General features: G+C 42.6%; 1 protein-coding gene and 1 long non-coding RNA gene across 13 annotated transcripts in view; both read left to right on the top strand.

The window, feature by feature from the left end:
* Nucleotides 1-2,624, top strand: part of auts2a (activator of transcription and developmental regulator AUTS2 a) — a 348,592-nt gene extending 345,968 nt beyond the window's left edge. For all 12 annotated transcript variants that reach the window (XM_031310791.2, XM_031310792.2, XM_031310799.2 and 9 more), the window contains one exon: nucleotides 118-2,624. In XM_031310791.2, the coding sequence (XP_031166651.1) occupies nucleotides 118-1,297 (1,180 nt within the window). In that variant the 3' untranslated portion in view covers nucleotides 1,298-2,624. The remainder of the gene's footprint in view (nucleotides 1-117) is intronic.
* Nucleotides 2,625-4,112: 1,488 nt separating this feature from the next.
* Nucleotides 4,113-13,237, top strand: LOC118496612. The gene is made up of 3 exons (XR_004899218.1): nucleotides 4,113-4,220; nucleotides 9,997-10,002; nucleotides 13,227-13,237. It is a non-coding gene; the product is annotated as an uncharacterized LOC118496612 (long non-coding RNA).
* The last annotated feature ends 489 nt before the right edge of the window (nucleotides 13,238-13,726 follow it).

The following is a 13,726-nucleotide window of genomic DNA, read 5'->3' as shown; positions in this document are numbered from 1 at the left end:
TATCTAATAAAATATTTAAAATCTTCCACGTGTTTCAGCTCATCATTTCAATTAGAAAAATTGATAGTCACTTAAAGTTATTAGTACTGATGGGTGGGACTTTCTTTATGCTTCTAGGGACTCTGTGGAAAAGCGCCATCCGAGCCATCCGTCCCCGGTTCCCATCAACCCCGTCGGCCTCCTCGGCCACGCCCGGCCCCCCGAGCACCACAGGAACCACCTGCCCCCCGCTTCTGGAGAGCCTCAGCGAGACAAGGAAAACAAGGCCAAAGACCGGGAGAGGGAGCACCCAGACTCCTGGAAAGACAATGGCACGGATGACCGCAAGCACGGCGACAAGGACGCGCCCGTCGTCCGAGCGTCAGAGGACAAAGCGTCCAACGGGGGAGCGCCGTCGCCCTACGTCCGGCAGACCGGCCTCGAGCGTCCCAACGGCGGGCTGAGCAGGGAGGTTCTGGACAAAAAGGTAGAGCTGCCGTACGAGCACCAGAAGAAGAACAGCGAGGTGAAGGTAAAGGAGGAGAGGAAGGAGGAGCAGGACGGAGCCACAGAGAGGGCAAGCGAGCACCCGACGCATGCACCCTCCACGCCAAACCTCCACCCTCCCTCCTCAATGCCCATGCCCATGAGCGTGGCTGGCGTTCACCCCATCAACAGCATCAGTAGTCTGGAGAGAACTCGAGTGGTGGCACCCTTCATGGGTATCAGCCCTATCCCGGGAGCTGACAGGTTCCCTTACCCTGCCTTCCATTGGGACCCCATGAGGGACCCCTACAGGGGCCTGGACATTCACAGACGGGACCTGTTGCTAAGGAATGACCCCCTGCACCGGCTGGCGGCGCCTCGCCTCTACGAGGCTGAGCGCTCCTATAGGGACCGCGAGCCTCATGACTTTAATCGTGATCACATCCACCCTCTGGCCCTGGAGCAGAGGAGGGAGCATGAGCGCGCCCATCTGGAGGAGCGCGAGCGCCTCAACATGCTCAGGGAGGACTATGAGCACGGGCGGCTCCACCCCGCGATGCACCATCCCGCCCTAGACGGACACCTCCCGCACCCCGCCCAGGGCCTCATGGCCCCCGGACTCCCCGGCATGCACTACTCGAGGGTCAGTCCCTCGGCTGCAGCGGCCCATCAGAACGGTATCCTTAACAAAACGCCGCCCGCCGCCTCTCTGAGTGCCCCGCCCCCTCTCATCCCCACACTGGGCGCCAGGCCCGGCTCACCCAGACGGACTACTCCCCTGACCGCAGATATCAGAGACAGAGCGGCTCACAAAGACATCGAGGCGCGGTGAGCTCTGACTCGGCGCCCCTGCGGCCCCGCGCCTCGCTAACACTGAACTCGCACCGAGCACTTAGCTTTGGGCAAAGCAAGACTGTAACATAGCTGTGAATAACTTATGTGGGGCAGAGACGTGCCCGCACAATGAATTGTTTTTGTATAAAACTAGAAAGAGACAATAATCGTGGAACAAAACAAAAAGAGATTTTTTTTTCCCGTTTGCTCCAACTTTTTGTGTGCATTCTTTATCTGGTATAGCAAAGTAAGAATGAACAATTTTGGAATGTACAGGTACTCTAGCACTGACAGACAGCAAAGTGTGTACGGTCGCTGTGCTCACCCTGTATGGATTAAAAATCATGGTACAAATATGCAAAAGGGTGTTTGGAAAGCTTTACTTTGAACACGTAAATAGAGTATTACAGCAGTGCTTCAGAATGTGCTTTTTGCCATTTCCTTTTTGTTTTGTTTTTTCAGTTGACGCAGCCGATTAGCATTGTACCAGAGACCCCGTATTCAACTATGCAACAAATGTCTGGGCTCCCTTTCTGAAAGCTGGCCTTCTCACCACTACCGACTGTGTAACAATTAAGGACAAACGGCTGTATTCTCTCCGCGACTCGGACGCGCGTTAGATCCATGCAAACGGATACAAGCTTTAACTGATCCGCGCGGGGGTTGTAGGTAGCAATTTGGATTAAACAAAAAGGTAATGTTTTGAGAATTACTTTCTCAGTTGTGGCGACAATCCTAGAAATGCATTTTAAAGATTTCCAATGTTGAGAGCTAGCAGCACAAACTTTTTTTCCCACACTTGACCAGTCTGGTTCTGGGGAGAATGCGGCACATTAAACACCGTGACAGCACATTTGCCCCATTGAAGGAGTGTAAAGTACATGTTTTGGAAATTTGGTTCTGTTGGTCAAACAGTGTATTAAAGTGCTTTCTTGAGTTGTTGTAAAAACTACAAAATCAAAAGACAAAAAAGCAAGTCTAAACTATGGACAGTTTGTTTCTAATGAGCAGAGATCTATTTTAGTAGTCCACTGAAGGTTTAGTTGTGCGCTTCAAACTCTGTGATATCATGTCGTGCAGTGTTTTTTAATCCAACGTAAAAATGTCCACCGGAGCCATAGTGGTTAGTCGATGCGTATTGCAAAAAGATTGTTGAGAGAATTTTTTTTGCTGTTAACCGTGTACAGGGGAAAAAAGTAAAGTCTTTCTAGATCGTGTACAAAAATGAGGAAAAAAATGAAGCGACTGAATCTTCAGCATGCTCCTCATTTAAACTTGTGTTATGTAAATTGTGCCATGTTATTAAAAAATGTGTACTAACCCTGTCTGTGGGGCTTTTATTCCTCCACCTACTTAGCTGAGTAGACAGGCTATATTTCTATTTGACACCAGCTTACACAGTTAATGACTTTCCACATTAGACTCCAGTGGAGGATAAACTACCTTGGGTGTTTGCTACACAAGTTCTGTCATCTGATAGAGTTGCTTTTAACGCACATCCTGATTATGCCTGAAGAAACTAAAGTCAAACTATCATTATTAGTCTCCCTAAGGAGAAATTTGTTTTGGACACAGAAATTGCTGCGAGAGTTACAACAGAGACACACAACAAGCACAGGGTTAAAACAAAAGATAAATGTACAGTAAACATTTGGGCTACTCAAAGAGCTATGCGAATTGCAAATTACCATTTTATATACTTGTGCAAAAAAGCCATCCTTCCTACATTCTTCTGTTCTCCCATACATGCCTTACGAACACTCATTCCTACTTCCATAAGCATCTATGCATTCAGTCATAAATAAACATTAATTTATCCATTCATAAATATCCATGCATTCATTCCTCAATTCATATACATACATTCAGTCACAGATCTACATTAAAAATTCATAGTTATACGTTCATCGCTGCTCATTAATGAGCTTGACTGAGAGAGGAACAAATGAGTGCTTATACCTGTTAAATTTGCACAAAGGAACCCTGTACCTATTTCCTGAGTTCAATAGCTCAAACTCTGAGGACAACACGTGAGAGTTATCAGATAGAATGGTCTTAGCCTGCCTGATTGTTGCCTGATCAAAAAGCTCCTGCGGGTTGAGAGGTGCAGGTGTTCCCATAATTTTGCCTGCCGTCTAACCAGATTGAAAATCTGAGTTTTGGATTTGACTGTCAAATTCCTAAACCAGCTGGTAATACCATACCGAAGAATTGACTCTATTGTTGCTCTATAGAAGATTAACATGATATTTTTACAGACCCCAAACACTCCAAGTCTGCACAAAAAGTGGAGACGCTGATGAGTTCTGGCACAGACATTTGTTACATGTGTGCGCCAGCTCAGGTCATTATCAATATAAACTCCAGATATTTAAAAGGAGGACACCTGCTTGATGTCATAACCATGGATGGCCACAGGGCTCTGATCTCCAGCTGTTCTGGGGTCTACCAGCATTTCCACAGTTTTGCTTGTGTTAATATGAAGTTGGTGTGCATCACACCAGTTGACAAACTTGCTCAGAGCTGATGCAGTCATTGGTGTACAATGTAAACAAAGAGTTAAACTTCACCTGCTGTGGCCTGTTTGACAAAAAGGAGTGATACCACCTGATTAAAAAGGGATTTACATTTAACTGAATTGATTTCCTAAGCATGATATCTGGCTGGATTAAGAGTGAGGTGCATTATTGTTGATATGGCATCACTTGTACTACAATTTTTTTGTGTAAGCAAATTGGTATTTATCTAACATTTGATCCACATCTGTCTATCATAAGCCTCTCATTGATTTAAAAAAACACATATATATATCTGCCCAACCACAGATATAGTTCATCTAAGGATTCACTGTGCCACATGTATGTTTAACATTGAAACATGATTAATAAAATGATGCCAACAATTAATATTTTCATAGCTTAGTATTCTAAGCACAAAAAGGGTATACATAAAGGCTTTAGGGCGCTCTACGCGTTATTGTAGGCCCGGTTTAAGCTGCAACTTAACTTTATACAACAGGCCATATATCTGAAGTAGGGGGTCTCCGCTTTAGAATATAGTTTATCAACATATGAAATCAAATAAAAACATCCCTTTACATATTCAGGACAGTGTTTTTCTTGAGATCTTACATTATGAGATGCCCCACTGGTCAACAAAGCAGTAGTGCCCTACCGCAAAAGAAAACCAAGAGTAGTCCTGTTTTCCTTACAGAGTCATCTTATAATTAAGGTTTCCTTTTTTTGTGTCAGCAAAATCAACAAGTGCAAACTGAGTGAGTAGTCAGTTATGGCTACATTTCTTTTGCTGTTGTAAACAACCTAAAACTAATTAAAGCAACATATTAAATGGAAATTCTTGCCAAAAAAAACCCATCTCAAATGTTTGTAGAGGTAGCACAAAATCAAACAAAGTAAACCAGTGTCTTTCGCCATAGAATAAGAAATAGCGCTCGATTCTATCATTCGCCTGAAGAGACACATGATGAAAATGTCTCATTTCTCACAGCCCTGCTGCAACACCGGCAGGTGCCGGCTTACTACAAAGTTGCTCGGTAACAGTTAAAGCCGTGGAAATATCATCAGCTACTTGGACAAGTGAGGGCTTGTGCTCGGTTCGATAACGGTACTTTAACCGTCAGCAGCCTTCGCTGGTGAATTATGGCACGGAACTTGTGTATTCGTCAGAGACTGCGAGAGTTATTGACATTCCCATTACACTGAATAACCGCAGCATTCACGCACCCTTCTCTGATTGAGGTTTAGCACCGAAGCACCCAGGTCACGCATCAATCAAATGTTGGCTCGATCCGACACTGGTGGGAATTGTGGATTGCCTGCATTTCCTTCTGCCAAGTAAATGCCTCCTGCTCCAGGGACCAACACTAATTTTCCTTTCAGACCGGCATGTCTACAGTTCTGGTGGTTCAGGGTGTTGTACCTCAGGCTGTGGACCAGGAGAGGGAGCCAAACTGCTAGAAATACACATATGTAACACAAAGGCCCTCATAGCTGCTGCAAGACAACTGGTGATGACATGACAATCTAACCTTGGTCTGCACGTAACAGTTATTTTTATTAAAGCTGCAACGATTAGGCTATCCGCAGAAAATTAATCGGCAACAATTTAAATAATCCATTTGTTTTTGGGGGGGTTTTAAGCAATTCCAGCTTCTCAAATGTGAATATTTTCTGGTAGTCTTACTCTTTACTGATTATAAACAATAAGCTTCCATTTTTGTCTGGTTGAAGCTTCTTAAAGGATTTGCTGCATTTCTCTGATTTATATCACTGTAAATTCAATATCTTTGGATAATTTATATAATTAAAATACATTTAGGCAATAAATAATCAGTAAAGGGTAAATATGCTGATTATAATGTCCCCAGAGTAAAACTGACTTATTCAATTAGCTTGTCATGTCCAACAGTTTAAAACCAGGTAACTATCATAGAAAATAAAGACAAGTAGCAAATCTTTTTTTTTTTTTTTTTTCAAAGATTATTTTTTTGGGGCATTTTTAGGCCTTTATTTCCACAGGACAGATGAAGACGTGAAAGGGGAGAGAGAGGGGGAATGACATGCAGCAAAGGGCCACAGGGCGGAGTCGAACCCACGGCCGCTGCGGCGAGGAGTTAACCTCTATATATGTGTGCTTGCTCTACCAACTGAGCTAACCCGGCCACCCAAGTAGCAAATCTTCACATTTCAGAAGCTGGAACCAGAAACCGTCTGCTGACTTTAGATCATTAAGTGATTACTAAAAAAAAAAAAAACCTAACCTCTTCCAGCCGGCTCAGCAGTTCAGAAACTACATCTACATGCGGGTGTTTCCTTTACCTTAGTCATCGTGTGATCCAAACTCTACAGCTATTGTGTTCTCCCTTCAGCCAGAGCTGCTGGCTGCTTCTAGCAGCTATTTCTGGAACAGCCTAATCTAAGCACCGACCAGAAAAATCTTCAACTGTCTGAGTAAACTGCTTTTGGATGTTGCTACAAAATAAATCCTTCCTCCGCTGGACAGAACCTGGCTTTTCGGCCTCCGCTGCAGGTTGAATGTATCTAAGCTTCTTGCCTCGATGTGCCTCGTCTACATCGCAGAGACAGTGGAGGGCTGGAGATATGTTCGTGAACAAACGTGAAGAAATGACCACGGGTGAGAAACCAAGCACGAAAATTACAGTGGATATTGTTGCACTTGAAGCCAACTCAGAGATTCAAATAACTACTGGAAAATTCTGATAATTTTTGTGGAAAAGGTGCACAAATTGAGCATCCAGTCAGTGTATTCACACCAATGTAATTGTCCCAAAGCTACGCAATCAGCCAGAGTGGTTATAATTGCCCTAAACTGCAGCCGGATTTAGTCGTTATCAAGAATCACATGAAGTTGCTGCCTGAAAACAATAGAGAAGCATTAGTCTGCAAAGAGAGAGAGAGAGAGAGAGAGACTATCCACTGTGCTGATAGACAGAGGCTTCTGATTAATGAGGTCTGACAGCACGGTGTCTGATGGGGTTTCAGTGCAAATGGGATCCTGTGAATGCAACTTCTTTATCAAACAACACACTGACAACTGACAACAACAACCACAACAGAGAGGACTGATGAGACAAAAACACAACAAAGCCAGTCAGCTACTCCGGTGCTTTACAGCTCAGTAGTGATGGATGGTTTTACTCCATGGAGTACAGAGCTTTTTCATGGAATGAAAGTTGACACTGATCCAATTAAAACCGTGCAATTAACTTGTTAAACTGACAACTGCAGTACAAAACAGCTAATCATTTATTAGCAATATCACTGCCAATTACTTTCTTAATTAATTCATTAATCAATCCCTTAGTGGAACCTACCTGCAATTAGATATACATTGCTACATTCTGTGAATTCAAAGCACTGCTGCAGAATAGTGGGTGTTCTCTCTTCAGGGTGCCAATGTTTCTTTTGGACATTTTGGAATCTTGAAGCCTCATAAAGTCATTGTTTTAGATTGGGGGTTATTCATTGTTATGGTTTTAGAGAGAACTTGGGTTGTTTTAAGATGCCATTTTGGTGGTTGTGTAGTCTTTTGTATATTACACATTGTATTCTTGATTTCTAATGCCAAAATTGGGGTGTACTGTGTCTAGTGTTATCTGTCTTTTGTTGTTTATAACTCATTGTTATCGCTGCCTTTCTTGGCCAGGATACTTTAAATCTTATTGAGACTTCATAAGATGTTAACTACGTGGAAAACATAACTGCAAGATTACAATTAAAAACAGACGTATTTCTGACTAAATGGTCACCAATTATTTCATACTTTTTCAACTGCTACATGTTTTTGCTGTTGTGTTTGCTTTATAATGTATATTTATCTGTTTTCTGGGTGTTCGTGGACAAATGTCAATATTCATCCCTATTTTCTTTTGAGAATGAATGACATTTATGCCAGTGTTGCGTCTCTGAGCTGATGACCGTACTGTACAAATGCACTTGAGAAAAGGGAATACAAATCTTATTGAGGCTTTCTCTTCTCTGCTTCTCACCGTCATCAGATTCCTCTGCCAACCCTTATAGAACTGGCTCGGGCTTGCCTTGGACCAGCTCTTAGTTATGCTGTTATAGTTTTAGACTGCCGGGGGACTTCCTTTGACACACTGAGCTCCTCTCTCCTCTCTCTTTCCATCCGTGTCCCAGAAATGCGTGTTACTAACTTAGCTCTGGGGAGCTTATTCCCCGGAGCCCTTATGTTTTCTCGCCCCGCAGTTTTCCTTGAATTAGGGTGGCACCTAAATCATGGTTGCACTTGTAGCCGTGGTCCTGCTCTGCACCCTGCTATGCCCTGTTACGTCCTGCTACACACTGTTATGTCCTGGTGTGCCCTGCTACGTCCTGCTGTGCCCTGCTACGCCCTGATACACCCTGCAGTGCCCTGCTACGCCATGAACTACTACAACTACTATTCTAGTCATAGTTCCATTATCCTTATTGTTACTATAATTGCCACTGTTCATCGTACCCCCAACTGGCACCGTCAGACACCACCTACCAAGAGCCTGGGTCTGTCCGAGGTTTCTCCCTAAAAAGGGAGTTTTCCTCACCACCCGAGGTTTCTTCCTAAAAGGGAGTTTTTCCTCACCACTGTCACACTAAATGCTTGATCTTGGGGGAATTACTGGAATTGTTGGGTCTTTGTAAATTATAGAGTGTGGTCTAGACCTACTCTATCTGTAAAGTGTCTTGAAATGACTCTTGTTATAATTTGATACTATAAATAAAAATTGAATTTCTTGTTTTTTTATTTTTTGGTCTAAAAATGATGAAAAATGCCCATCGCATTTTTCCACAGCCCAAGGTAACATCTTCAAATTACTTATTCTGTCCCGCCAACAGTCCAAACACCAAAAGTATTAATTTTGCAATCATGGAAGACTAAGAAAACCAGCACATATGCACACTTGGACAGCTGTAACCAGTTGGAAAAATTACCTAAATTATTAATCTTTTATCTGAAAAAGAGCTTTGAATGTACAAATGTAATGTGCTGTATGTGAAATATAACTGCTCAATAAAAAGACATTTGAGATAAATTATTAATCTTTTTATCAAAAGACCATGACCTGATTAAAACCTGAAAACCTAATCACAACCCTATTTACTTTGACACCTGTACACCCACGTACTACCTCTAATCATGTAAATCGCTTTCTGAACACAAGATGGCATCAGTGTACACTCCTACACTGTAAGGGGAGACAAAAGAACCAACAAAAACTGTTTTGGTGGATGGATGCTGTACAGCGGGTAGTACACAGTGACCTGAGAGGGGAACCAGTTTGGCAGGTTGACTTCCTCTGACCAGCATCACATGCTTGGCATTTACTTAGATTGAAGGGAACACAGTCATCACACACCCTGTCAAACAGGAAGAGCAGCGTGGCTAGACCAGACAATCCTTGGGCGTTTCGTTCTTGTGTTTGAGTTGAGCTGAGAGGCAAATAAAGCCACGGTCCTCGCTAGTCAGCTGTCTGAACCCTGGAGCCTGGAATTCATCCCATACCTGGTGGCACACCCTCTCTCTCTGCCTCTGAGCTCACATAATATCAGCAAACAAGAACATCTTGACGCCTCAATGCTATTGTAAACAAAGCCTGTCTCTGGGAAATGACTAGTCTCTGGGTTATGCAAAACACAGAGGATCACATAATAGAAGAGGAACACAACTAGCTAGGGCACACCTGCACATATTCACTATCCCTTCCTAATCGATGTACTGTACATGTCCTCCATCACCATAATCTTATGTTGCACAATGGACTGGCTCTGGCTAATACACTACCGTTTTTCCTGAGAATAAAAAAAGCATTTATGTGGGAATGCTCATAGTCTTTTCTCCCCGCTGAACACCGTTCTAATCACATCCAAACAAATGCACTCAGGCGCTCCTAAAAATACTTTCCTGTTTATTAATGGGAAGGCATCCTATTCTCAGTGGTAAAACTCCCCTGGTGTTTCCACTCTCCTGTGAAAAAGACTATAAACACAAGCCTACCGGTACCGCTGTCGGTTCCTCTACTGGGCTTAAGCCGATGCTCAGGCCTCGCAAACAAGACTTTGTTCGTTCATCGTTAGTTGAATCGTTTAATGTTAAATTCTGGAAACGGATGAGATCAAAAGAGCAAGAGCTGGCCTCAAATATGAAACGCTGTATTAGTGCACAGTGGATCCAGCCCTCCGCTGAACCCAGGGACATTAGCATAACGCTTTAGACGTATGTATCCGATAATCTTTCACGCCGACAGCTCGCAGTGGTTAGAATGAGACGAGCTGGTCCGGCTACTCAGTTAGAGCCTCGTTCTGAGGAGAAGGTGAGACGTAAGATAGCATATTTGCTTAAACCGCTATGTAAACGTAGTCTGACACCGGGTTCAAGCCGGCTGCAGCGGTACGCCCCTTTCCAAAATACAGATTTGTTTTAGTGACTCCAACAGAATCTTTTGATCCTCCCACGTCACTCTCCATTCCGTACACGTGTTGTGTGATGTTTGAGGTAATTGAGAGGATGACTTAGGCCCACGAGCGATAACTTGCTGCACTGACGGAAAACTGGAGTATCTGAAGATGTCACGATGCGCGCTATAGTAAGAGGCCAGAAATACATTAAAGAAGCTGTGTGTCAAACGTACTTGAATACATAAAGCCGAGAGAGAAAAACACTTAGGCGCTGCCTGTCTGTTAGGCGGGGATGAAAACAGGAATGTTCTCACAGCCGTGACCTTCGAGAGGGTAGCTGTTGTTTTTCACAGCTGATTAAGGCAACAGCCTTTCAGCACTCTGGAGTCCTTTAGACAGGTTGCATTTTACTACTCCTACTCGTTATGTATTCTTGCTTCTCAAACAACATAGTCGAGGCTCATCATGCTGACCCAGATATTATCAAACCACAAAACAATTCAACTTAATCTTGAAGTTTTCTTTGTATTTCATCTTCACCAGGAAGACCTTCACACACCCGAGAGCAGGCCCCCGTTGGCCATGAGATTCAGACAGACAAACTAATTATTGCAGTTCTTCGTCCTGCACTGCAACATTTCAGTCAGCCAACTCACCTGGAACGCATTATAATGTGAATGCAGAGTATGTACAGAGTAGGGATCGACCGATACTGGTTTTTCAAGGCCGATATCAATACCGATTATTAGTAGTTAAGGACACCGATAACCAATATGCATTTACGGTGAAAATGAAAATCTTTATGTCTAAATTAAGATTTTTGAATGTTACAAAGTCCAACACAAAACTTTGTTTAATCCTTTAAGCAATTATTTAATAAATTACAAACTTTCAACATAATACACAGTAAGCAATAGTCAGATGGTGTTGTGGGCGGGACATCAAGTCAGACTCAGAGGTGAGTGAAACAGAAGCAGAGGGTTCCTACACATTTTCCATTTCAAAATTCCATACTTTTCCACACTTATATTTCCAGACTATGTGGATGTCACTGTGCAAATAATAACTTAATTATTTAAATTAATTATTTGAAAATCCAACTGTTAACACATGGCATACCATAGTATTAAGTACAGCTCAACATTTCTGCAGCACCCCTGTGGGTAGGTAGACTACTATAGCTCATACAAATCAATTTAAACCAAACCCAGATGTGTTCAATGCACAGAATTTTATTCAGACAGCAATGAACCGTGCAATTTAACTGTTACCATTAGGGGTTGAAATTAGTCAAACATGACATAACAGAAAACTGTTCACTATGAACTATAGAAATTAAAAATAAAGTAAAATGAGCTGACCACTTTGGCACACCCTCTTAAGAAACTAAAAATAAAGTAAAATAATTACATATATTAAAATAATGCATTTTTAAACTTAACACAGAACGTATATTAACATGTAAAGTATTTAATCACAAACGTTCTGTGTTTTTCTCTCCTTCTGCCATAAGCATATGCTATCACTTAAATACATGAGGCACAACACACACACACGCTTCCAACCTGTAGGGGGACCGAAGCAGGAAAAGTTATTTAGTGTTGCTTCAACAGGGGGTCCGGGACCCCTAGGGGGTTCTCAGAGTCAATGCAGGGGAGCCTCCAAATTATTGTTAATTTTTGAATTTTTGAAAGTCTGAATAAGTGACAAAATAACGCCAACATGTTCCTATTTACATGTTGTGATTTGTATAGTCACAGCTAGGGCTGAACGATTAATTGCATTTGCGATAATATCGCGATATGTTAAAACGCGATTTCCTAATCGCAAAGGCTGCAATTTGGTCACATGACTCGCGAGAGCAAATCAGTCTGCACTCCGCAGAGAAAGCATCAACTTAGCACGCTAACGCTACGCCGTACCTTGGGCTGATTTCTGTCATTCAAACAACTCTGAGTTGTAGTTTAAAACTTTTACAGCCATTTTAATAAAATGAAGGGTTTTATTCTGGTTCGAGTCCATACGTGAAGTTAATGGATACAGACACGCAGAACTGAAGGCTCGGTTGGCAACTAGCTCTGATTAGCTGTTAGCTCCGGTTAGCGGTTAGCTCCGTTATAAAGATATGGAGTGAAGGAGCTGCCACTGAGAGGGGTAACAACCAGACAATGACGTTCGGGGAGCTTTCACAGCAGCGTGGCCGCGGTGTTTCAACGGTTTTATTAATACAGTTAATCCCATGGCAAGAACACCAGCAACATGCTAACGTAACGATAGCCTCTCTGAGCAAGTGCACACGGCAGCACGCAACTTCACGAGGGGGAGGGGCTGGAGGCAGCTCCTCTCTGTGCACTGTAAAAAATTACACTGTTTGTGTGTGTGTGTGTGTGTGTATATACTATATTTGTACTTTTTTAACTGTCTAGTGTGTAACTGTGTGTTGTTCATACTATAAAATGATTTATTGTTTGTCTTTGTTGAATAATACAGAAGACAAAGCTTAAAAAAAAATAATCGAATCGCAATCGCAATATTTGGGGAAAAAAATCGCAATTAGATTATTTTCAAAAATCGTTCAGCCCTAGTCACAGCGTGTACAAATAAGGTCACATGAGACACAGCCATCTTCTAACCGTATATAAACTGGGAACTATAGTCTCAGAAAAGCGAAGCATTTCTACTCTCTGCCCGGTCCTTCTCAGGTGCAAGCATATCACTCCGCCCAAGTAGCAGAAGTAGCAGTGCTTCGCCTTTCTGAGAATCTAGTTCCCAGTTTATATACGGTTAGAAGATGGCTGTATCTCATGTGACCTTGTTATTTGTACACGCTGTGACTATACAAATCACAACATGTAAATAGGAACATGTTGGCGTTATTTTGTCACTTATTCGGAGCAGTAGGCTAGTTGGAACCAATTTCCTCCAGGATCTGTGCTAAGCTAAACTACTGGTGGAGCCGTCGGAAAGAGTTACAACACGCACCGAGATGAGAAGGGTATGTATCGACTTATCTAACACTGTGGGTTACGGTGAATAAGCTAAAGTCCCAATAAGTCGGCGTGTTCCTTTAAGGTCTGCGTAGATGAAAAGTAACATTGCATGTGTAGCCCAATGAGCTAAAGTCAGATTACTGCTCGTAGACTTCTCTAATCATCCTACTTCATGCATATTTTTTAATCACAGTAACAAAGCTATACGAAAAAGACCAAAGTAAGTATAGCCTGTAGCCTATTTCTGAACGAACTAACGTTACAGTTTACTCTACGGAACCTGCTATGTTGTTGGTAGTGAATTGAAGAGCTACACAAAAAACACCCTTTGCTAAAACAGCATAGGCTTCCCCAAATTGCGTTGTGGTACGTCTTTTGCCTCGCTAAAAATGCAAATCTCCCTGGTCTAAGCATTTTGGCTGAACTTTATATTTTAGAGAACAACGTACGGTAGAAAGTCTGGAAACACAAATATTTCTCCATACCCTCCCTAGTACCCCT

The sequence above is a fragment of the Sander lucioperca genome, chromosome 13 (assembly GCF_008315115.2).
Source record: "Sander lucioperca isolate FBNREF2018 chromosome 13, SLUC_FBN_1.2, whole genome shotgun sequence".
Classification (NCBI taxonomy): Eukaryota; Metazoa; Chordata; class Actinopteri; order Perciformes; family Percidae; genus Sander; species Sander lucioperca.
This window is presented reverse-complemented; position numbering and strand designations above follow the sequence as displayed.